The following is a 26613-nucleotide window of genomic DNA, read 5'->3' as shown; positions in this document are numbered from 1 at the left end:
TCTATAAGAAGGGACAGAGCCGACTCTACTTCTTGAGGAGGCTCAGGTCCTTCAATGTATGTAGTATGATGCTACATACAGTACAGTATGTTCTATCAGTCGGTTGTTGCGAGCGTCATTTTCTACACAGTGGTATGCTGGGGCTCTGGGATTAGAGCAGGGGATTTAAAAAGGCTGAACAAGCTCAAGAACAGGAGAGCAAGCTCTGTCATTGGGTCTGGCCTGGACCCCTTGGAGGTAGTGGCTGAGAGGAGAATGGTGTCCAAACTAGAGGCCATCATGGACAACATCTCCCATCCCCTCTATGACAGGCTTGTAGAAATGAAGAGCACGTTCAGCAATAGACTGATTCATCCACGGTGCGACAGGGAGCGCTACAGGAGGTCATTCTTGCCTCCTGCCATAAGACTGTACAACGCATCCACCTTGCGTCTGGGCAGAGGCAACATTGACAGTGACCTGTTTCCGGACTGAACACATCTACACATCTACTGCTACATCTGTTCTCTTTCTTTTCCCGTTTACAGCAGTTTTTTGTGAAATATATGCCAGGGACCCGTGCAATACATTTATGTATAAGCAATACATTTATATTTATATCTATATCTATATTTACATCTATATTATATTCATATGTGCGATATGATTTTTATGCGTACTGTTCTGTTCTAGTTTGTTCTTTGTGTGTCCGGACTGTGAGTAACTCTTTTAGTGCACCCCTCACTGTACTGATTGTATTGTATGTATTGTACTATTATTATTATTGTATCATTTGTTACACTGTGGCTGTGTTGTCTGTGTAAAGCTGTTGTTGCACTGCAATTTCCCTCACAGGATCAATAAAGTATCTATCTATCATGTGCAAACTCAACTAGGTTGTCATCTCTACCTGAATCAAGACTGTTGACATAGAACAGGAAGAACAAAGGACCTAAAATGGATCCTTGTGGCACACCAGTGCTTACCTCGGCCCAATTTGAGGTTATGCACCTTAAGATGATGTACTGCTTCCTGTTGGTTCATCAGTTTTCAGTCTCATCGTGGTGCTTGGGAGAATCATGAGGCTGGAGCTCAGGCCAGTCCAACCCTGGTATGAAAACCTTCACACCACGACTTAGTTCGTAACCTACTATTCACCTTAGCATGTTCCCATAAACCTTATCTTGAAATGAGGACATTTCTGTGTGTCCCCCATCTAACTAACTTCCAGTAACTAACACTGGTTTCCCCATTTTAAACCTGCAGGAAAGCCAACCTATAGGACATTCACAATCTCTTCTCTGGTGCTGTAGCAGAATGGCCATTGTGTGTCTCCCAGGTGGGGCTGCTGTGGCAGAATGGCCGCTGTGTGTCTCCCAGGTAGGGCTGCTGGTGCAGAATGGCCAATGTGTGTCTCCCAGGTGGGGCTGCTGGTGCAGAATGGCTGCTGTGTGTCTCTCAGGTGGGGCTGCTGGTGCAGAATGGGTGGTGTGTGTCTCCCAGGTGGGGCTGCTGGTGCAGAACAGCCGCTGTGTGTCTCCCAGGTGGGGCTGCACTTCAATAGATGAAGTGAGCCCCCTCCTGTGTGTGAAGTACTTTAAGATCCTTCAGAACAATAATCAAGTAATAGAAAACACAGAAAGTTGTTGTTTCTCAGTGAGAAGTCATATCATTATTAGTTTTCTTATCATCAACACTCATCAAGTTCTTGTACTGCTAAAATATGGATTTTATCCTCATCTGTAATGACATTCCTTATATCCCTGCCATAGACGTTGCGCTGTGAGTGAGATTACCAGCTACATCTTCAGTCCCGAGGCCTGAACTCTCAGCAGTCCCTGAAATCTCGCTGCCCCAGGACCACAGCTATGACACTTGCCCATAACGGAGTAAAAATAAGCCCTTGCCTTTGGAGAAACAGCTGCGATAAATGAAGGATAGTAGATTTTAAACTAGTGATGACAGCATCAGGGGGCCAGAGAACAGCAGTGTGGTTAGCCTGGGGTCCCTGGTGTCTTCACTGGACAGCAATGTGTCTTTGTAGGAACGTTCACTGTGGGCAGATTGACACCAGCCTCCCAGAGAATACCGGGGGAGGGGGTTAAAAGAGAAACCTAACAGAATAGAATGAAGGATCTTTCCAAAACCTGTTTAGTATCTCATGAGAAGTGAAGAACCCCCTGTTTCAAAGCCTGTGTTGTTCACTGGCCCCCCAGGCCTGTCACAGGCCAGAGCTCGAGAGGGAGTGTGGACACAGGCGGAGAGCCCCTGCAGCTGCTGTGTGAGGGCAGAGGCAAGAGGAGGCACAGCCGAGCCCAACACAAGCCCAACAGCTGGACCCAGTGGGGTCGCGAGGGATGCGGAAGGCGGAGCAAACATTCTGCAGAAAATACACAAGTACTAAACACAGGCCACCGCTGTGCTGCTCTACAAGCTCATGTACCGCGCCACTGTAAGATCCTGCTACTGACTTTTAAGGCTTGAACAAATCTGGCTTCATCATACTACATCTCTGAACTGCTCCATGACTACACTCCCTCTCATAAGCTCCGCTCAACTTAGACTGGTCCTTTGCTCACTGTACCAGGACTAAATCCTGTCGTTGCTCCACTGTTATGGACTGCCCTTCCTCAAATTGTACTGTACTGCCCAAACTCCCTTTAAATCCAAACTTAAAACTCAGCCTTTTACTGGGCCTACAGTATGTCTGATTGCCCTACATTCTATCTGTATGAACCTGTACCTTTTGTTTTTTTATTTCTATCACTACTGTATGTACAGCTTCCTGGGATTTAGAAAGACACTTTTTAAATAAAAGTTCTCATTATATAAAACATATTATTATTATTATTATTATTAACATTATCCCCTGTACAACCTACACACAGACCCAGATTTGTAATTTGATTATTTCCATTGAGAAACCATCCTGACAGAACTGGATGTTCTATGTTTAGGTATGCTTGTAGATTTCCACTGTACCAGCACAGTAGAACCTGTGTAATGAAACAGGCCAGCAGCGTTACTGGCAAGTACTGCACTAGGTTAAACAGCCCCTCTGGAAAAACAGCAATTAAAGTCACACCAACCAGACAATAAGAAAAGCTGGTGTAATTAAAATCACTAAAACAGATAACAGCATCATTGACTGCTGGCCAACTCCAATAAATCATAAACTGGTAGGGCACCAGCCTACATCACAACAGCTGTTATACCCTGGAATACAGGGATGCTTTAAACGGAGGAAGAAGAGGTTTTCTTACTTCCAATTAAATAAAGATAACAGAGGAAGGAAAGCAATATACTGTAATCTCCCTCAGACATTTAATCTGAAGAAAAAAATAAAAACAACAGCATAACTAAGCCAAGAGCTGCTAACATGAGCCCAGGGAGCTCTTAGTGGTAGGTGACTGAATTTTAAATACTTTGATAGGCTTAGAATAACTTGTTGAGGGAGATTATGAAGGAATTTAAAATAACTGTGAGATTAGATTTGTGAGTTGCTTATTATATTCCATTATTACCTGGGAAAACTGCTTAGGCAGGCTGTCAGCTTTGACCTCACCTGTCTTTAATAACATCAGGATAAGCCAGTTCACACCCTGAAACCCATTCTGAAAGAGGGTTTAAAAGAATGCTGACGCTGCCTGGAAAGGAGGCCCTGCATGGCTGTAATGAAGACGACACCCCTACGCTCAGGTGCAAGAGAGTGAACTGCTCTCTCCAGCGCCCGATGTTTGTGTCAAGCTGCAAGAACTGCATCTGCCTGCTCTCAGAATAGACCTCCACCGCAAGGCTCAGCACGCGCCCAGAGAAGACAGCGTAAGAAAAGAATGAAAAGCACACTAATCACATTGAATTCCAGGAGCGAGACATTCTGTTCACTTAAAAAAACAACATATTCTACGTTGTAAAGGCATGAATTCCAACCATGTATGATTGAGAGATGTGGCAAGGACAACTCCTGTGTGCCTTCAGGGTGTATTCACTGAATCACCACATTCTTTTACACAATTTCCTACACAATGCACACGATAATTCCACAAATCCCACACATACTGTACAGCGTTTCCGGAACGCTCTAATAATGATGACAGGAGTCTCATTTTGAGCGACTGTGTCTACAATAAGATGTATGACCCACTTTTACACAAGGGCATACTCGTTGTTGGGTTTTAACCTTTTTTTATATATATATGATTATTTCAATTCTAGTAAGTTTTGTTACAGCTTTTGTGCAGCTCTTTATGAATGGAGCCTTGCAAAGTAAAGTTGCTGCTGCTGGGGTGAAATGTGGTGGTCTGATCCCACCACAAGGCTCAGTGTCAGCCAGGCATTATGACTGCAGAAGAACTGGATTGACGGTGCACGTGTCTTCCAAAATAACAATAATAATTGCTCACACATATATAGCGCTTTTCTGGACACTCCACTCAAAGCGCTTTACAGGGAATGGGGATCCCCTCCACCACCACCGGTGAGGATAGATTAAAAATAGTTTTTCTTTAAAAGTTGCTTCTATGCCAGAATGTTATTTAACCTTTAACTAGTTTACCTGCCCCATAGTCCCAGAGGTACATCTCTCTAGATTTTATGCCCTTGAAAGCAAAGAATGGAAAAATCCGATTTTGTTCACAATAACACAGAGAGCCTGTTTACGCTGGCGCCTGATGACACCAGAGACCCAGGGTGAGCAGTATCTTCGCAAGACTCAATGTTTCAGAACCGCATGTTGATTGGGTTCAAAGATACAGGGGCCAGTGGGGGCTCTGTTATCACAAGAGACTCCCCGGCTCAGGTGTGGGCTCTGGAATTAAATTGGCATTTAAATTGAGTTATTTCACCTATTGGAGAAAACAACAGCGAGCCGAGCTGAAGTGGAAACATCCTGCTCTATGGCTGTCTGCAGTGGTGCAAACTGAACACAGTTACACTTGCATGGTACAAAAAATTATCAACAATGTGCTCTTAAAGGACAGCAAATTGAACTTTCAGGACTGCGGACCGTTTGTTTCTTTAAAGCACCTCCATGAAACAGAAAATTACCAGCTAATGACATTGTTGAAGTTTAATATCTGTGATTGCTGAGCCGTGAAATCCACTCAGACATTCAGTTTTTTCTTAATTGTACCACAGTGACACAATCATTTTTTGTCACTTTCATTTGTGAACATTTCTATTAATTAAAGAAGTAAAAATGCAGGAGCATCCAGCTTCTGCTACAGTATGTCCTTGGATGACATTAATGACTTAGTATTAAGAAACTGCTTCTAATTATTGAAACTATGTCAATAAATTGCACAGACAACATTGAACAAGCTTAAATCTCAGGTCAGCAATGAAGACCAGCTTCTACTGTAAGTGCTCCATTTGTAGAGACCAAGTCACTAAACATTTATTGATTAAAGCAGCTGTACCTTGGCTTATTCTACAAAATATATCAGTTCTAGTTGATTTCCACCAAACTACCATTATCTTTGAAGGGGAAAAATACATGCATATTCTGTTTTCCAAATTTACACACTTTAAACTTTCTTTCTGACTTCAAGATATAAGAAGCCCAGAGCTCTGACAGTTACCTGGACAGAGAGAGCTGTCTGTGTGCAGACTCACCTGTGGACAGTTACCTGGACAGAGAGAGCTGTCTGTGTGCAGAATCACCTGTGGACAGTTACCTGGACAAAGACAGCTGTCTGTGTGCAGACTCACCTGTGGACAGTTACCTGGACAGAGAGAGCTGTCTGTGTGCAGACTCACCTGTGGACAGTTACCTGGACAGAGAGAGCTGTCTGTGTGCAGACTCACCTGTGGACAGTTAGCTGGACAGAGAGAGCTGTCTCTGCATTGAGACTCACCTGTGGACAGTTAGCTGGACAGAGAGTTGTCTGTGCATTCAGACTCACCTGTGGACAGTTAGCTGGACAGAGAGTTGTCTGTGCATTCAGACTCACCTGTGGACAGTTAGCTGGACAGAGAGTTGTCTGTGCATTCAGACTCACCTGTGGACAGTTAGCTGGACAGAGAGTTGTCTGTGCATTCAGACTCACCTGTGGACAGTTAGCTGGACAGAGAGTTGTCTGTGCATTCAGACTCACCTGTGGGCGAATGACTTTCTCTATGTTTTTCAGTGCAGTGTCTGGAGAGGGAGGAGAGCAGTCTGGAGTTGGACCTGTGGAGCTGTTTCCATGGTTACGGAGCTCAGGCTCAGCGATGGCTATGTGGGGTGTATTGTCTGAAATTGAAAATAAAAACAAGTTTAAAAATGTACACATTTAGCTGTTCGGTGCATTAATGTCACTGAACATCAGACCAGGTTCATAGCATTGGCTGCATTCTGGAAAATTAAAAACTACAGGTCACATATTATTTGAATTGAACACATCCCTACAACATGTCTCTGTACACCTCTCCCTCAAAGCCGATAGGCAAGGCATCACTCCTGCTGCAAAGGTGACACTGGCACTGAAAACCCAAACTCCTAACACACTTCTTACTTCATCTGGGCACCTATAGAACTTGCTATTCCTCTCAAAACCTGCAAAACCTTGGTGCAAGACAATACAGTTTTCTGAACAGCAGTAAAAGGACCTAAGAGCTGGTGATTAAGGGAATTATCGGTGATAGTTCCTACTCTGCACTCTGTTCGTAAAACCAGCTGTGGAATCCGAGATATCCCCTGACTCCTTCTCCTCAAGAGCGCACAGCGAGACGAGCTCTGCAAATGATTTCTCCATTAGGCGCAGATTCGAGCTCGGCTGCTGCAAAATGACACATCAAAAAATTATCTGGCGGCTGACATGCGACATTGTCCTCCTCCTCCGTCTTCATTAGACGGAAAGACTTTCCATAAAGCAGAAACTGCTTGGCGGTGACTCTCTCAAGTGCCCCCTGTGCTGCGCGTGTCCTCTGCCCGAAACCTTCCGAGCCCCTTTCTGCAGAAGTGTGGTCCCCAGCCCGCCAGCCGCCTCCGGGGTCACTGCGAGTGGGGGCACTGGTGCGCCGTGCAGCTTACGTCTGCTCCCACAGCACCTTTCCCACAAAGCCAGGGAGAGGTGTGCTCCTCTGGGCCCACACGCTCATCAGCACACCACAGAGCAACATCACAGAGTCCGCGGGAGCGCTAACCACACCCGGTCCCCTGGCTCTCAAGAGGAGAATTCTGGCCCCCTTGGGGTCAGAGAGCAGGCTCAGCCATTTATACGGCGCCCCTGGAGCAGCTGGGGTGAAGGGCCTTGCTCAGGGGCCCAACGGAGTAGGATTCCTCTGCCGGCTACGGGATACGAACCGGCAACCTCCCAGCCACAGGCGCAGACCCTGAGCCGGAGAGCTGCCGCTCCGCCCTGCTGAGCAGCGCAGTGTCCTCTGGGAGACTGTCTCAGCTCACCCGCAGAATGAGGCAGAATTCATAGAAGGGCTAACAAGCTAACCTGTGGCTCCACTTCAGCCCCCAGAGATTTATTAGAATGATTATCGCAGTCGTACGGTACATAATCATCATCTGTAGTTACAGTGAAAAAGGCTTTAAAACACAGCAAACCACATGTACTGCTGGGAAGTGAGCAATCAAAAGGGGCTTGTACCCTGAAGATGCAATAGAAGTTTCTCTTTCTGTGGGTACAGCATGCGCAGGCTGCAAAGGAAAAGGTAAAGGAGTATTCCCTGCTGAAAGCTAAAGAAAAGTGACACAGCATTTCGTCCGTAAAGCCTTCTTCAGATGTGGAGCCTCTTTCACCTGAAGAAGGCTCCACAGCCAAAACACTGTTTCATTTCGTTTCCTTTCAGCAGGGAATTACCTTTACCTGTCTCTTTCTGCTAGTTTTCCAAATGACAAACTCCATGGTACAGTATATACAGTAAATTAGATGGCAATCTCGCCACAATATACCTTCCCAAACGACTTTAATACAAAACAAGATTTTTTAAAGCAGTTTGTGGAACATTTTGAAAACCACAGACCACCCAATGTGTTACAAAAACATAATGGAGTCTCTTTATATTTTTGAAGAGAACAGAAAACAGCTTACTGTGTCTGAGCTTGCTGTAAAATTGATGCAATCACCTGTTTCTCGTGGGGAAATGAATCTCAGATGATAGCTGTATGACATGCTGGTGTGTGAAGGACTTTAATTCAGAGGCAGCAGCGAACGGAGCGTATTGTTTTCTCAGGTGTGTGATTCATTTTAATAAGGCACAGAGAATGAAGAGTGGAAAATGAACTTGGGGGTGGAATTAATTGTGTAGCACGGTCTCTGGGGAAGGCACTCATTAAGGATCAAACCCTGTGATAGAAAATAAATGTTTTGAAAGCCATTGATTTGTGTTGAAATCTCAGCAACAGGTTCTTGTAAAATGTCTTTGTCTTACCATTCACAAAAATGTTTTTTTGGCTTTTATAATAAGAACAACAACTTTCATTTTATATAGGGCTTTTCATGGTATTCTATCTCAAGGTGCTGTACAATAAAACCATCAAACCAAAGAGACAGATATGCTGACTGTGTATGGCATGCACAAATTAAAACAGAATTAAAAGCTAGAGTATAAAGGTGAGGATATCCGGAACAGGCACCCTAGACAGGTGACTGTGGCCCAGACGCTGGGTAATTCCTTACATAGAGCTTGCAGCTCCACCCAGACACATGGCAGACCCAGAAGACTGTCCTTTCACTACCTTTTTAATTTCTCTTTCTCTTTTTCCTTTCCATATCTCTTCCACAAATCTGGTTTCCTTTTTCGACTAATTTATTCCGGTTTTGATATTATTCTTGGATTTACACAGTTTGTTTGGGTACCAAGTCTTTCATGCCATGATGACTGTTCACATTTCTTCATTATGGTATATGGTACTGTACCATGTACAGTAATATTCTTTCTTTTCCTTGAAAAGTCAATTGACAAATTGAACTTAAAAACGGCTGAACGAAAGTTTAGATTCGCTTAGCTAAACTAAATTAAACAAATGAAACGGATGAGCCAAATGAACCCCTCTTACCTGCAGTCTTTTTATGTCGTCATGATGTTAGAGTATTTGGTCAGAGCAAGAGTAATATTAGCCAGAGTACTCGTTATACTGTAGCTAACAGATATGCAGATAGAGTCGGAATGTTGGATGACATCAGTTCCAGATTAATGCATTAATGTCCATGACTTTATGCTGATCACATAAACTGGATTTATCTATGAAATTAAAATGAGAGAGACAGACACTGGATTTTGGAACCTCAGTGTGTAGCACAGCTATTGAATATTACATTTTTATTTAAAACTCTTAACTCTAGGGAAACCGTCTCGCCCATTTGAAACAAATTAAGTAAGCATTTAACTGCAAAGAGCTTTATTTCCATTCTGTATCTTTTGTTTCAGGATGTGCCCGCTAATTTCCTTTTCTCTGCCCTCAACACACATACAGTACGAGGGGGCTTGCCAAGTGTCATGACTGTAGTCCCTCCCCCTTAAGGGCGCTCCGGCTCTTTCACTTCTGACTTGATTTTGTGCACCTGCCCCCTGTTCCAGCCTCCTATTCAGCCCACCTTAAAAGCCAGACGCTCACTCTGTTCCAGGCTCTGCATTGGTTCCTGTACCAGGCGAGTCCGGGACCTGGAGCGCCTAGTCCTGTTCCCCCCCTTTTCCCCACGACCCTCCACCGGATCCCGCTCCGGTTTTTAATCCTGTTTGTCTTCGTCTCGAATGGACTGCCCGGCTCTGGACATTTGTCTCGTCTTGGATTTCCCTTTGGACTCCCTTTTGGATTGTTTGCCCCGGACTCACCCCCCAGAACACCTGCGCACCATGGACACGCCCCCTGTGTTCATTCCTGACCCCTGCATGCTTATTTTCCCCGTGTTTACTCACTCTTTCCTGGATTGTGTCGTCTGCATAGGGTCCCGAAAGAACGCTTTCGCTACACTAAGTCTGTCTCCCTCGGTCTTCACAAGCAATCCTGCTCTGTACAGCTGTGTCCAGATGTCCGCTATTCAAACACTGCTTACACTCTCACTGAGCCACGGCAGAGGTGCAAATTTATCAATGAGCACTCAACAGTATGAGAATACAGCAGCATCTGGCGAGCCTTCCGAGTCACTGAAATGGGTTCAAGAAAGAAAGAAAACACGTCCCGCTCAGTGTCTGCAGATGTATCACAGCATTACTAAAATACTAACCTTCAATATTAATATGATCAGTCTTATCATAAAATAATCTTAATTTGGGCTGAATTAAGAGCATGACCTAAACAGATCAGGAAATTATCCATTAGTTTAGAGAAGTTCCAGGGGAGAGTGGTGTCAGCGAGAGTTCGATACAAAGGTACTCATTCCACACTGAAAGAACGAATGCAAAGTTTATTAACCACGGGGAGAAAGACACACATAGAGCAGATAGACATACATGTGTCCTGTGTGAACAGCCTGGCTTGAGTTCCATAAGACAGGACTTTTGATTTAATCTGCTGTGCTTTCAGTCTGGCAGTGGAAGGTCACTCCTGTCCACTTTGACCTGCACAGCTCATTTCTCATCAATGTCGGCCTGGAAGAAACTTTATATCGGAGATACTGGAAAAGCACTGCTAGGGCCTCTGCATCTCTCCCTTGCATATTGATGTGACATTAGAGTATTGGACATATCCATCAATTAATGAGGGTACGAGAAAGACGTGCACATCCAACACAGACAAAACTGAGATGTTTCAATTGCAAGACCGGATTCCCCCAGGGCCTGCTGCTCTTTTCCTCCTCCTCAGAATTTAAGGCCTGCATGCAACACAAATAACAGGTTGGATTTCCAGTACAGATCATTCATCTCTGACAGAATATCCCAGATACAGATGCAAAGGCCACAGAGACGATCAGGCAATGGCTAGAGGTCCAGACAGCCACTAAGACGTCTCTCAAAGCTGTAGAACAATTGCCTACGCAGAGAGAAAGGAACACGTGTCCTGTATTGTCACAGAAGAACATTTGAGAAAAGTGTGAGATAGATGAAGATCATGGAAGTTGGACTGAGAACTTTGTGCTTCGTAAAGAGAGGCAGAGTGAGGAAGAGTTAGAGCTCGGGTGAAAGACAGCTGCACAACAAGTCAGAGTGAATACACCATTGACTGGTGGACAGAGCTACAGAAAAACCAAAGTGTGAGAGAGTGTGATGAGTCGGGGTGTGCGCGTTTGTGTGTGTGTGTGTGTCTGAGAAGAGACCAGGGAAGATCTGGAGATGGAAGCTGTGTGCTCAGTCTTCCCCAGAAGAAGAACAGGGCAAGAGACCTGAGGATCCTGGAGTCTGAACAAAACAGTTTAGCCAGACGATAAGGCGAAATGCTGGCAGTGAGTGGTGCTGGTGAGCATGGAGGATAAGGGCTGGATTAGTCCAAGCCATGCTGACTGTGACAGAGGAGTCTGTCACGGGGTACAGACAGCACAGAAAATCCAACATTCATACACCTTCCATTGAGCGGTTGCTAGATAAGTTCCTGAGGGTGCACACTCAGGGCTTGACTAGTAACTGATATTACTTAATTTCATATACATTCAAATACTTAAACACAGGTATGTGTGAGTATTGTGGTGTGAATGGAGAGTGCTCTCAAAATGGATGTTACTCACTGTTTGTTTGGTGTCGGTACTTCCAGGGTGAGTAAGCCTATGGTGGCTTCAGAAGGCCAAACCTAACCCCACTTCTCAAGGGTTATGTATGGAAATGGGAAAAACCACTTTGAGTTAGAGAAATGGTTTGGTCCAGAGGGCGGGGGGGGGGGGGGGGGCTTACAAGCTATTTAAGCTGGCTCCTTGGCCTAAGTTGTTTTTTGGTTGTTGGTGGTTAGGTAGTGTCATATCAATAGAAAGATAGAGAGATAAGGAGGATTTACCTTTATTTGAATAATTAGTTTTTGTTTCTTTTTTGGGGGGTTTTGTTTTCTGGTGTGGGGGACTGGGAGCACTGTAAATGGACTGCACTTGTTTGGTTGGGTGCTTTTGCGGCGGAGCCAGTCTGAGATAAAACGGACCTACTTTGGCCTTGCTCAGGCCATTGTGTGACACTGACATTAGGGGAAAATGTTAGACAGTGTTATAGGCTTGCAAGATTTCAGATAAGTTAAGAAACAGAAGGCACGTTGTGTGAACCCAACTTGTGCCAACCACGCAACTTCCTGTCCGTGTGTAAAGACAGGTCACATCCTTCCCAGAAGTGCTCTGCTAGCACTATCAGTTCCCTTGACACAGCTCCTTGTCTCGGTCCCCACAGGGAATTCTGTCCACTTGGTCCTCATGGTCAGACCATCCCCCTTCATCACAAAGGATGCTGTAACCACTGAATGTCATAACAGATTAATTATCATCATGATTAATCCTTGAATAAACATAATATAAAGGTAGTAGCAAGAGAAAGGCCAAGTACTGTACTGTAGGTGTTTTTGTCCTGAAACTCCTGGAATAAACACTTTCATTCTTTGCAAGTGGGATCAGATGCGTGCAGCAAATAAAAAGATTAAAAGTCTCATCTTCTGGTTATCCTGTGCTGTTTGCGATCCCTAGCATTGCTGTGGGTTTCTGTGGTGCTGTTGTGGTCCCCTGCCTCTGCCCTGCACTCGCTCCTGCTGTCTCACTGGAAGAAATGCAGAAATGCTAAGAGAGAACTAATTTGTCATTAAGTACAGTAATTATTCAGCTGTGAGAGCGGGTCAAGCCAGGGATCACACATCTCTTGTCCCATTTCAGGAACTTACTGTGGATACAAGCTCATGAAGCCTGGTTCCCTACTGACCTAGTCCAGCTCTATGACTCTTGTGCAATTGGAATTATCCGCATTCTCAGCATTCCTAAGTAGAATCCTTTTTTATATTTTTCTTAAAAACAGGATTGAAGTAGGACACATAAAGATATTCTGAAAATCTAATTTTCTGCATTTTCGTTTAGAAAACCTCATCTTGTTACTGTGACAATTTACATCCCCTGGTTCCCCTGCTAAGTATCAAGGCAGGAGAACATTTTGGTCCAGAACATGATTTTTGTCTGAGGACTCCAATGCATCGAGGAGAGAGGTATAACGCACAAAAAAAGGTATTTGCTCATTTTTGTTACCCAAAGTACTTGTATAAAACAAATCAACTGTTTTTTTTCAACGTTTTTTAAAGAATATTGTCTTCCTAATTATTTAAATGTTAAGCAGTGCTACCATGGCTGAGACTAATGAGAAAGAAATGTTTAATACATAATTTAACTTGTGTAAACTGGCAAATATACAAGAGGACGTCAGCAGAATTATCAACCTTCGCTCAGGGTTTTAAAAGGCAAATTAAAAAGGCTTAGAATAAGCTTGAAGCAGAGAGAGACTCAAGCCATGTGGATCCAAAATTAATTGTATCATGTAGTTAACAATGTCTCCACCACCTGTGCAATCCGTCTTAATAACTCAGACGCTGATGAGATAATCCCTCCCAGAGTTCGGAACCAAGACGCTCGAACAGCTCAGGAAACAAGCTGAGCACTCAGGGCCTGGCTGAGGACAGCAAACTGCATGAGAGCAGAAGTCAGAGTCATTACAGCACTTGCGTGAGTAAAGCATAATGAGACCGAACGCTGCTCAAATTACCCCAAGGACCATACCCACTTGAAGAGAGCAAGAAGGATTCCCGCTGATCAGTACCAGAAGCAATCACCAACCACGACCGTGAGGGTGGCAAACTGCCAAATGGGCATCACCCCGCGGGACGGGCAGTGCCAGAGGGCAGATCTGCCACTGACAGACAGGTCAGGCTGCTCTCATGGGGGAGACAGTGGCAGCAGGTCGATCAAGGCGATTAAGACGGGCGAGTGATAACAAAAGTCAGTACAGTAATTATCCTGGAATACCGTGTGTGGAAATGCCCTTTCCCATAATGAAATCTGCACGGTCGTAAAAAAAACAAACTGCACATGGTAATCTAATTATTGCCTAGATTGCCACACTCATTCTCTCCTAACTACTGTGTGTGAAGGGAGAGATGGCTGTGCGCTAACCCTCTGCTCTCATCAGAAACGCTATCCCTACGCTCTTAAGCTACTGACATGCCAGACTCTGAAGATCCTGGCTACGACAGCTATTTACAGCCCCTGGATTGTGGAGATAGTTCACTCTCACAGATCAATTCCACTGATACTGGGCACTTCTAGCTTTTAAAAACATGCAGGGACAGTGTGATGAAGGTCCAACCAGGCTGATGATTAAAACAACATCCGTCAGACTATCTAAGATTCTAAAGATCCTTCACTTAAAAAGTATTGCATACTGTATGGAAATAATGATTTAGCTCTGAGCTGTGGAAATGTTTCGTTATAATAAGCAATGAATTCAGAAGGTCGATAACAACAAACCCTATTTTCTCACACATAGGGGGTTATTGACATCCAGCTGTATCACAGCAGCAAACCCAACGCAGTGTCAGCCATGCTTTCTTTAATTCACACTTCTGCGCTTTATACACAATAAATGCTATTTATTCTTTGTGACTTTCTACTGAATGTTTTGCCGTTTCATTATAAATTGACTGTAAACCCTGATTGCATGTTCCAGTACAAACATTAGTGCTCTAGCTTTGTGGCTGTGTGGAGAGTGTGAGGAGTCGAATTAGATTTGAGTAGTAAGTGTAAGGGTTTAGCTACTACAGTACCTTGTATCTTGAATGGTTGTGATCAATATGAGTGTTTAATCAAAAGTTTGCTAATGGACAAGCTTGATTTATTCTCACCCAAACTAAGCTAGCAAATACCTTGAATACATTGTTGATGCTTGTACACACTGGTATTTTTTTATGTGTTCCCCCTAATAATTTCCAGATCATACCCTAATATTTTCCAGATCAGAGAAGAACAAGGTTTTGTTTAATGTCTTTTAGAATGAACAGCTATCAATTGCTTTGCTGTTGCTTAGCCCTTCCCAGTTAAACTCCTCCAGTTTGGACTTGCTAATGTCCAGCTGACAGCTCGGCGCACGGCTCTGACTCTCTGAGAGGTCTGGGAGCTCCTGACTTCACTGCAGGCCAGTGCGGCACCAGTAGATTCTGGTTCTCTGCTATTTCTGTTGAACTTTGCCTCCACACAGCATCTCTCTAAACCGAGGGTCACTATCAACTTGGATTTAAAAAAGCTGAGACTTCTGAGAAAACAATAAAATTTTAAAATAGAAATCACTACAGAATAAGTATTATAAAGGTTTTTGTGACTCTACTGCTATTTTTAGAATCAGCTAAAGCTCCTCTTTAAAAATAACACACAGTGCCTTCCACAACAGATGTGAACCAGCACAGTGCTGCCAGTACAGTGCTCTCAAAATTGACAGGAACATGCCTCTGTTTTACATATGGAAGGGTAATCATGCTTATTAATTGGAAAAAAACATTACCTTCTACGTTTCATTCTAATTTTTTGTTAGATTATGACAATGCACAGCATGTTTTGACAGCAGAACCACATCTCGTTTTGCAGGGTACCTGAACAGCAATGCTTGTTAAAGGGTTCCAGTGCACTCAGTCTGAGCTCTGCAAGGAATGCAAAAAAATGGAATGTAAATGGTGCACCTGCACCAAATCTGGGACACACAGAGATAAAAGGTCTCATTGGAAGATCTGCTTCTAGAGATATAAACTGCCAGTGTTATGAAAATGAGCATCAAGTGCACTGCAGCTTTAACGAATATTACACCTTAGCCAGTTTGCAGTTGTTAGTGTCCTGCAGCAAAGTTAACTGGCAAAGCCCCTTAGCAAACATGCTTGTCACATTAAAATGACTATTTTAATTATAATAAGCAGGTTTTCACCAGATGCTCCAGTTTCTTCTCACAGTCCAATGGCATACTGGTAGGTTAATTGGCTTCTGTAACATTGGCCCTGCTGTGTGTATCTGTGTTTGTGTGTGTCTGTCCTGTGATGGACTGGTGTCCTGTCCAGGGTGTAACCCGCCAGGTTAGGCCCTGCCTCCCCTGCAACCCTGTACTGGATAAAGCAGTTTAGAAAATGGATGGGTGTTTACTTCGACATGTAAAAAATGATTTCAAATAAGGTCCTCTGATGGCTATTTTTTATCTTAAGTTTGTATTCTTGATACCTGTTTGGAAAATGTAGGTGAGATTTGATCTATGCTTTTAATGCCCCCTACAACTGCACTTTGATCAACATTCTCTTGTTTCAGTATTTGCAGTTTCCTGAGGTCTGTTCCATAATAATGCCAGCTATGGGTACAAGACGATGGATGAAAACCTTTCAGGATAAAAGCTGTCCGACCAGGCTGCAGTGACAAGAACACTTGTGATTATCAGTGCAGGAGCCCCAGCTCTGCCCAGAGGCCAGGGAGACGCGCCTGCCGAGCTGTGAGCCGACACACAGCAAGGTCAAGGACTGACAGAGGCAGCAGGCAGGTGGCGTACAGACAGGCTGGCTGTGACAGGCCACGCGGCGTGAATGTTAAATATCAGCTCTAGGAACCTTTACTGCTGGAGCAACATACAGTAAACATCACAGGAAGAGATCATTAACACTCCCAGGACACTCTGGGAACCTCCGGGCATCTCAACAACAGCAGATCTCATCAGCGGTTGAATCGCACAGAACAAGGCAGGACTGCGAACCGAAAAAATCACAAATCTAAAAAAAAAAGAAACGTTGTGTGGTCTTATTTCTCTGTTGTTCATTTTCAGTGTGGAATTGACCTCTACCTGTTCCTCAGCAGGTCACATACTGAGAAATTCGAACCTCTAAAAAAAAAAAGGTTGTAATCTGACAAAATTCTGATGAAACTCGGAGGGTTTGCACAACTTCAAACACCCGACATGCAAACCCCCCTGAAGACACCGAACAGCTAGAGATCCCATTGAGGGTCACTTTCTTATGTTGGGCTGTTGAACAAGGATACCTGCAAATAACGCCTTTGTTCTTTTAAATAAGGAGCTAATCAGCTTTAATTCTTTGAACCATGTTTTTTAATTTCAGTTATTTTTCCTAATAATTATCTATTTGTTTTTCTCTTGAATTTTGTCGGTTGCAAGGTCACATTAAAGATAGAAAAATGTCTGACATGATTTATCTTGATTTCTGGCTTTACTCACAAAAACCTGCGATTTCAATAAGGGTGTGTAGACTCTTTATATCCACTGTACATGACTCCTGAAAAACCTTCAGCTGTAGCAGTCGTAGTCGGAATGAGTCAAAGTTCTCTCAGGTCTTGCAGAGCAGATGAAAGAGAAAGAGAAAAACAGCCCAAGAAGCAAGAAGTTATACCGTGGGAATTACAGAGAACATCACTGTATACTTTAGCTTAAATCTTAGTAGTAACTTGATTTAGTTATGTGTACATGCTGCACCAAGTCGTCTCAAAAGTGTATAGGCCGATTATACCAGAAGTGCTGGATAAGCGTAAACGTCATTTTACAGCGCTGTGTCACATGGAGAGTATCCATAATTTTGACGTGAAACTGGCACGAATCACCAGCTGTCAATCCACGTTACGCACAGCTACAGTACGACCTTATGACCTATGACTGTGTGGGTCACAGGAAGAATGGTAATTCTGCGAGAGACATGCATAGTTGGATCACTCTGTGAGTCACATGGCACCCACAGCACAGGACCAGGTAAATGCTTATTCCACGCTGAAAAGAAGAGACACAGCGTTTCAGCCTTCAGTTGTGGCACCTGAAGAAGGCTCCACAGCCAAAAAGTTGTGTCTCTTCTATCTTCCCTGCAACACGTACTGTAATTAACCTTTACCTGTTCCTTTGCAGCCTACACAAGCTGACGTAGCTCCCTACTTGAACCTATAGCTGAGGTTCTATTAACTGAAGGACAGATGTACAGGAGCTACTGCTGACAACACTGCCAGCCGTGGACACCCTGGCTGACTCAGACCCATCAGGCCTTGCAGGCGCTTGGTCATTTCCTGCTTCCAGGAACCCTGGTCACGTCAGCTCATGGCACGGATCTAGAATTCAAATGAGTCTTTACCAGTTGAGCGCACATTGTTTTTTCCCCAAAGATGACAATGGAAAGTCCAATGGCGGACTTGCCTTCTGACACCACCTTAAAAAATAATACCTGCCAGAAGGCAGAAGGAGAAATTCCTCAGCTCCTGTTATGAAAGTGAAATACACTGAGAGATTCATGAAAACTTGCCTCACCCTGCAACTAATTATAAAAAAATAATTAAGTATGACGGTGGTTTAGCACATTTGATTTTATCTTGCTTCTTTTTCCCTTAATTAGAATTTTTTTTATGAGTAATGCTGCGTTGGAACTAATAACAATGCAAGATGCTTCTGGTTAAAATGCTTCTTGTTTTGCGTGGAATATGCATGAACAAGGGCAGCTATGATAGAACGGGAGATTTCATGCCCTGATCTGAAAGCAAATAATTAAAGTTTTTCTTTTCATAAAGCGGAAACGCTCCTTTAATTTTATTTCGCAACGATGTCCGAGAAGTCAATGGAGCTTGAGATTCATTATAAAGGATGCATTTCCAGCTAATTGTATTGTTCAACAACATCAATGCGACTATTCACAACCGGCACTGGAAAAGGATCTGTATAAACCTGAGTACCTTGATGCCTGCGAGAGCGACAGCAGGAAGGAAGCAGAGGAAGGCAGATGTTATTGAACGGAGGTGCAGTCCTACTCGCAAGGCCATGCTGTCTGCAGTGCCGTGATGCTCAAGTCCACCTGGGCAATCAGCCAGCTCCGAGACAGCCAGTACAAAACAAAATCTGTTATCGCAAATGTTTGCAAAACAGTATCTGCTCTGGATTATTCCATGAAGCAAGTGACGGCGCCTGATACAAATCTAGAATTCCAACTCTGATCAGACAAAGCTCTCACGTGTGACTCAGGCTGGGACTCTCAATTAGATTTTTTTTTCCTCTAGACAGAATAAGATGACTTAAATGAAATTAAATATTTAATTAACTGCATCGATTAATTAAAAGTGACGTCTCCCTGGCCGATGGGATTCCGAAAGGCTCTTGGAATCCCAGTGGGATGCAGGGCGCCCCGAGAGTCTGCCTGTGGCGTTGGACACGGCAGGTGTCTGGGCGGAGCGAGGATTAGAAGCTCTCCCTGATGCATCAGGGGCCGACATGATGCTCTGCAGGGTTAAAGACAGGTAACAGATGCTGCTGCTTGATAAATCATTCTGCGCTAATCTCCTCACCGCTGCAGTCGTGTGGCAGCACTCAGCGACGCAGAACCCCCCCTCCAGGGGAAAGCATACCAGAACGCAGGTACAGTACGGCACCAAAAGGCTCAGATGCCGAAGAGCCTAGATGATCATGCACCTACAGTGGCTACTTCTTCCTGCCACTTGGAGTGTACTGTTTGCACAAGGCAGCAATGCGAACCAGTGCACCAATGTGCCGCCCTGATGCAAATACATGCTTAATAAAAAGATAATGCCAAAACAAAAGCGTTTTCTTAGTAATGATACTTAGATCTCAAGTTCAAAATCATATAATGAAATTATTCTAAGTAATGGAATAATGAACAAATCTATTATATAAAAACCTACTTTGGTAATAAATTGATTCACTTTTGAATTAAACGGCAACAGGCTGTATTCTAGCCACGGTTTCAGAAATACAGCCAGTGCTCAGATCCAGACACCTAATCTCTCTGGAGAAGCATTTATAACTCAGAGGAAAATGTCATGAGATATAAAAGTATTCTTATGTCAACAGAACTGAAAGCTCTCGTCTTGGGACTCAGTGTACTGAAACCTCTGGCCAGTTGGAGAGGAAAGGTCGTTCAAGCCAGCAAAGCAGGAAGTGACACAGAGATAAAAAAGCTGCAATTTAGTGTATCTTGCGCACTAACAAAGACAGTTAGGGCCCGTACAGTAAGTCAGATAGGGGAATCAAGCATAATAAGAGTAAAAAAAACATACCACTAAGAAAACAAAATCGGGCATCTTGGTACTTAGAATCTGCTTCTAAGATGGAGCCTGGGGTGGCTCCAGCAGAGAGGCAGGGAGAGGAGAGAGGAGAGTCCCAAACTGTCCACAGCTGGACAGGAGGTTCAGCAGCACTGTGTACTGTGTACAGATAGCACCATCCTGCGTGCTCTCAGAGCTCGGAGCCCACAACCAGGGCACACAGACACACCTGGCATTTTCCTGCCCTGACAGGCTGAATGAACTGAACCCTTTTAGACCGAAACAGAGAAAACTAATGTGATAACAATGATAATGTTTCTTTATCAGCCCTATACAATTTCTTGCATTAGGAATTCGTCTTTTCGCAGACCCCAGCTTTTTTTTTTTCTCCATGAGACACAGACACACAGACAGGGAGAGAAGCTTGGGGTCAGAGCGCAGGGTCAGCCAAACTACGAGAGGACCTGGTACGCTATTCAAAATCCTTAAACACACTGACAAAGTCATTTCAGCGGATTTCTCCAGAATGAACAGTCAAACACGAACTGCGTGGAAGTTCAATTAAAACCAAGAACAGGAGGTACTTCTTTATCTAGAGGGTTGTGGGAGAGTGGAACAAGCTACCCAACTACATTGTTCAAGCTGATACCCTGGTTTCTATCAAGAAACAGCTGGAGGAGATCCTGGGATCAATTAGCTACTGTACTAACTACCAGACGGGCCAGTTGGGCTGATGGCTCATCTCCTTTGGAACTGTTCAGTCTGAGCTCCGGCCTTACTCATACTGCCAGCAACATGTCTCCCACTCCTTCCTGGAAAACAGCAATGTGCGCAGCTGAACAATGTGAAAATGTCACATGCACTAGAGTGTCCCTGTGTCTCCACACAGAGGATCCCGAGCAGCTCACGCTCAGGGAAAGGGATCATCAGAAAAATATGGGATTAAGATATTAAACTTCATACATTTTCCAAAGTGACCACACTGCAGTTACCCACCTCTTAAAATATTAAAGATCTATTTTTAATACAGCGTTTGAGATTTCCAGCGCTGCCACCGGATTTTATCGCCCTTCGCAAACAGTAGAAGGTTCTGTTTCTATAGCAACCCAGCACTTAACCAGGTGTAGGAAAAATGAAACTCCCCAGGTCATTTACTTGAAAGCGTGGCACCTCTATAGCCTTTAAAGAAAAAAAAACTTAATACCCGTAACTTTGTTTATATAAAAAAAAAACAATAGCATGAATGAGTTACATCACTGGGCTCTAAGCGGCTTCCGGGATTAAGTACGGGGACACTGCCAGACTCCAGCTCCGGTCTGCCTTGTGTTCCATCGCTAGAACCAGACCAGCGTGGCAGGGGGGCCACCTGATGGAAGAGCTCATGGAAGATGCACTAATGATGCCAAACAGCCACCATGAATACAGGATTTGAAGAAAACGGCGCTGTTCCATGGCTGCAAGGGAACCAGTTAAAGTAAATTCCGTGCTAAAAATCAGAAGGTAAAGTACAACATTTTGCCTGTTGAGCCTCTTCCAGAGTGGTGGAGAGAGAGGAAGGTAGCAGAGATACTATATAAACCTGCATTCTCGCCGACGGCCTACATGCCTGCGCTGTGTTCTCCTGAGCTTGATCCTCCCGCTACCCTCCTTTCTCCCTCTCCGCCGGAACACTGCGCATCGCCTTTCTGATCCGTAGTGCGGGATTCAACTCTCCTTCCTGCATCGTACAGGACCTGCGTTACGGATATCAGCCACTAGGTGGCTTCAGACTGACTCTTGAACCGGCAAAATAATTGGTAGATACCGAGCTGCACAATTTTTTAAGCATTAGACAGATGTTATTCGAAAGCAAGATTGATGAGCTTAAAGAAAATGCGAGCCCTTTCCCTCCGTGTTCATCACGATTGGGTTATTTACCGTACCATTGCTTGCAGCTGGCTGTGCCTGGGGCTCTGGACTTGTAACTGGAAGACCCCAGGTGAGACACTGCTGCTGTAACCCTGATGGAGGTACTGTACAGAACCTCCCCCAGACTGGACAGGAAAACACCCAGCTGTATTTCTGGGTGCAGATGGAAGTTCCTTTGGATAAAGGCATCAGTAACTAAAAGCTTTTTTACAAGATGGATTCCTGGACTCTAAGGATTTCGGACAGGGAAGCCTTTTTGCCATTTGTTAAATTGTTATGTAAAGCAAAACACAGCTCTTAAACTGTCTCTCACCGAAGACTTGCATCGCACATACACACACATCTCCCATACACACACATCTCCCATACACACACACACACATCTCCCAGGGCCACAGGCTGCAGTGCGATTCAGACTGCCAACTACGTGGACAAGCTATAGCTGCTGAATCAACCCTTTTCTTCTGACTGAGAAAAGTGCCTCAATTTCTCGCATCACATGCAGAAAAAAACCTAAGGTACAGAAAATTATAATGCACACGACTGCGGGTCCGAGCTAAGAGTGGGAAGAGAAAGGCATTTAACAAACAGGCCTTCTACCCCCTGAAGGGAGTAAAAACGAGTGGGGTTTTGTGATAGCACTGAAGAATAGAGCTGGTTGGAACAATTCAATTCTGAGCCACTTTCTCTGCATAGAGCAGTTAGCGGGGTAGCTTTATCTACCTACACTCATTTCACTACCCAGATTTAGAGCACTCCAAGAGCTGTGGGATAGAAATGAAAAATGACACAAATCCAGTGAAACCCCCCAAAAAAAACAAGTAAAAAGAAAACCAACAACAGGGAGCATTGATTGAAATAAGCAGCATGATCATAGCCTAATAAAGAAGACTTTTTTTATTACTGATCAGATTCAATTACCAGAGTGAGGCAGGTGGTTTTCCAACCGGAACGAAACAACAGTACATGAATCACGGCACTGATTTAAAGGCCTGGACCTTGTTGCTTTGCTCCCAGAAGTTAAAAATGTGGGATTACGAAGGGAAGGAGACATTGAGAGTTCCTGAGGGGTCGGTTCATCCCTGATTAAGGAAAGTGAAAGGGATGTGTACGATTTTCCAGGACATCCCTGAGTTACTCAGCAGCACTGAAATGAGCAGGAAATGACAATCAGTGCGAAACATTGACACTGCTTGTCTTTCAGCTTCAGATGTGTTACAGGATCCACATGCTAGTCTGTGGGGATCTGTGGGGACCTTCAGGATAATCTGTTCTCAAGCGCTTGGATTAGCTGCACAACCAACAAGCTGATCTGTGCAGCCTTTGGGGAAGAGGGTATACAGTTTTTATCAAAAATCAAATCAACACACATGAAAACATCATGTCAGTTTGTTCTGACTGAAATTGCCTTACCCCAGTTTGCAAAAAATACCCCACATTCAAAAAAGCATTTCAGATGAGCAATCCCCTTACTTCTGCAGTGCTGCTGTCCTGGTCTCACGTGCGGAGCCCAGATAGGTTAAGATGCGTCATTCCTTGAGAAAATGACTTATAAAACAGTCAGAAAGATCCACTCTTTACTATAACCAGTGCATACTGTAACTAGCTCACTCTGAAGCAAACAGTGGTATAGAAATGATGTACTGTATATTGTTGGCCACTCAGCTGGTGTGATAAAGTGAGCAGCTTTAGAGAGTGTCTGTCCTCACCCACACAGGAGCTGCCACTCTACCAGCAGTCCAGTTCCACACAGACCTCCTCCACCATCCACATACTCTCCCACAGCCCTTCACCTCAAATCACTTCCTCAGCTTCGCACGCTGACTTAAGGAGAGCGAGTCAAACCAAGACGAAGCTCCTTCCTGCGCCCTGCACCCGCTAGGCAATCATTCCTGTGGCTCGCTGCTCTCTACACTTCAGGCGAGGGCGCAACATGCGTCATTAAAGCAGTTTGCTACCTTGGAAAACAGCTTATGAATAAACCTCAGGCTTCTGTGTGGTTCTAGGTGTGGAGCTCAGCATTGCAGCAAACTTTTAACAACAAAACTGCAACAAATTACATAATTCCTGTTGACTCACGGATGGCGAGAAGTGTTTTTACACTGTAGTTTTACAGATATTCCACATGCATTCACTTATTTCCTGTGCTTTGCTCTTATTTGTCCATAAGGTGACCGAAAACAAGCACAGAGCTTTTTATTTACTACGGCATAAGAGCATAAAATTGCTCTGATGGTAGTGACTACAGAATGTGAATCATGTAAACTCAGACACACAAAAGGATAAACCTGATGAAATATTTATGCTCAGGTACAAGGTCAAGTAAAAAATAGACATCCTCAAGATATTTCTATCTGTGTGGTCCTCAGATTTAATACAAAAGCTTTTCGTATTTTGCTCACTTCACCCAAAACCTCTGTAGAATGGGTTGATAGTAAAAAAGCCACAGCCTGAATACTGTGCCTAATAAAGAATTGTACTGGACTGCTTTAATATTGCATCCTTTGAACAAGCTTCCTGTTTACATACTCACCAAATAGTCTGGGGCAACTGAGCTTCACATCCCAAGAATCACTAAAAAAAGAGCAAATTCCTGCTTACAACTTGGAGGAAAGACTGCAACTGGCTGTGATTTTAGAAAAATCCTAAATTTTAAAAAGCGTGTTCCCTTTTAATTTTAGAGTTTGCACTCTGTTACTTGTTGATTGTTATAATTTTTATATTTTTGGCACACTATGTCAAAATATTCCCCTATCACACTTCTGTTACATTCTATAGAACTGCTTTCATTTCATTTATTTTCATGCATTCTTATTCCAGGAATCTGCTGGAAGATTTTTTCTTAAGTCATGGCTCAATTCATGTCAATTCATGTCAGAGTTGGACAGCTGCTCCTGCTGTTACTGTCCCACATGGCTTTTGTCTGTGATGACACATGAATGTCTAACACATGAGTTTATATCCCAAACCTTACATGGCTTTTACACTGAGCCAGAATAAAATGGTTCAAGTATGACAATGCTACAGTACTTTATGTTACTTACTAAGTGTGTTTTACTGGCCTGCTTCCCCTAACTCTTACTGTGAAGTATGTATGGAACTTCACCAAGATCCTGGCTCTCTTGTTCTTTCTCTTCCAAGAAAGTCTGACCAGACATCTTTCCTTCTTCAGCTCATCCCTGAGCACTTTCTCACACAATGGACACTTCTTCCACTAAAGATTACTCTGTCACCCAGCTCTCCTCACTTTCTTTCTTACTCTCTTCAGTACTGTAGTTTCCAAATGGTACTCCACTGTGCTCAGTCTCTGGGCACGAGAGTCTCATCCCCAGTGACTCCACTGTGCCTGTCTCTGGGCACGAGAGTCTCAACCCCAGTGACTCCACTGTGCTCAGTCTCTGGGCACGAGAGTCTCAACCTCAGTGACTCCACTGTGCCTGTCTCTGGGCACGAGAGTCTCAACCTCAGTGACTCCACTGTGCTCAGTCTCTGGGCACGCGAGTCTCATCCCCAGTGACTCCACTGTGTCTGTCTCTGGGCACGAGAGTCTCATCCCCAGTGACTCCACTGTGCTCAGTCTCTGGGCACGAGAGTCTCAACCCCAGTGACTCCACTGTGCTCAGTCTCTGGGCATGAGAGTCTCATCCCCAGTGACTCCACTGTGCCTGTCTCTGGGCACGAGAGTCTCATCCCCAGTGACTCCACTGTGCCTGTCTCTGGGCATGAGAATCTCATCCCCAGTGACTCCACTGTGCTCAGTCTCTGGGCACGAGAGTCTCAACCCCAGTGACTCCACTGTGCTCAGTCTCTGGGCATGAGAATCTCATCCCCAGTGACTCCACTGTGCTCAGTCTCTGGGCACGAGAGTCTCAACCCCAGTGACTCCACTGTGCTCAGTCTCTGGGCACGAGAGTCTCAACCCCAGTGACTCCACTGTGCTCAGTCTCTGGGCACGAGAGTCTCAACCCCAGTGACTCCACTGTGCTCAGTCTCTGGGCATGAGAGTCTCAACCGCAGCAACTTCAGTGTATCCAGCTCCCACTTACTCCGGGTCTTTTACTCCTCACCATTCAGTAATTCATGACAAAATTCAGAAGCTGGTAAGCATCTTCAGTACAAATTGGGGTTTTGTTCATCACAGTTGTCTCTCTGGTAGCATGTTTCTCTTCTACAGGGAGAGGTTTGCGAAGTGATGAATATTTTATTACTGTTTTATTAATCACCCTTGGATTCCCTTCAAAGGCGGATGTTTAATTGCGATGGGAATTTTCAAAGGCGCTGTAGCTCAAGGAGAACTAGAACAACAAACTTCAGTGATTATTCAGCTCAGTCAATATGAATTACGAAGGGGTGGTGTATTGATTGCTTACCTGAGTCACACACAACACATACTGGATTTACAGAAAAGACAGCAGCACTTTGCTTTGGCGCAGTTTCAGTTTAACTCCCCCCACCACGGTCACCCCCCCAGAAAAACACATATTTGAGGTTTATTCACTATTTGCCTTCAAGCGAATCAGAGGGAGAAATGAAGGACTCTGAAATTCTAAGACAGACGTCCAGGTTCAGGTGTTGTCAGTGGTGTGGAGACTCAAGCATGAGCCGACTGGGACTTGTCAAGAGGAGGAGACAGAACCAGGAAGAGCCTCTGGCACGGTCTGATAGCAACAGACCTCAGCCAGGAGACACTCTGTTAGCACATTGTCAATTTCTGCAGTAGGAATTCCACACTCCTGAAAAAACCCCAGTCTAAACTCGACACAGCGCTGTGGAAATGTCACAGGCATGATCGCTAGCACGTCAACCCTGCATACTCGGGTCACAGCGGCTCTGTGGACACACGCATGCT

At 44.3% G+C, this 26613-nt stretch overlaps 1 protein-coding gene across 1 annotated transcript in view; it reads right to left on the bottom strand.

The window, feature by feature from the left end:
- anks1b (ankyrin repeat and sterile alpha motif domain containing 1B) overlaps positions 1 to 26613 on the bottom strand; it is a 343291-nt gene that overhangs the window by 123547 nt on the left and 193131 nt on the right. The window contains exon 11 of the mRNA XM_088924241.1: positions 6075 to 6211. Within this exon, the coding sequence (XP_088780367.1) occupies positions 6075 to 6211 (137 nt within the window). The remainder of the gene's footprint in view (positions 1 to 6074; positions 6212 to 26613) is intronic.

Source organism: Atractosteus spatula, chromosome 8 (genome assembly GCF_055471065.1).
Source record: "Atractosteus spatula isolate fAtrSpa1 chromosome 8, fAtrSpa1.hap1, whole genome shotgun sequence".
In the NCBI taxonomy this organism is placed as follows: domain Eukaryota; kingdom Metazoa; phylum Chordata; class Actinopteri; order Semionotiformes; family Lepisosteidae; genus Atractosteus; species Atractosteus spatula.
The sequence above is the reverse complement of the archived record's forward strand: the minus strand, read 5'-3'. Positions and strand labels throughout refer to the sequence as shown.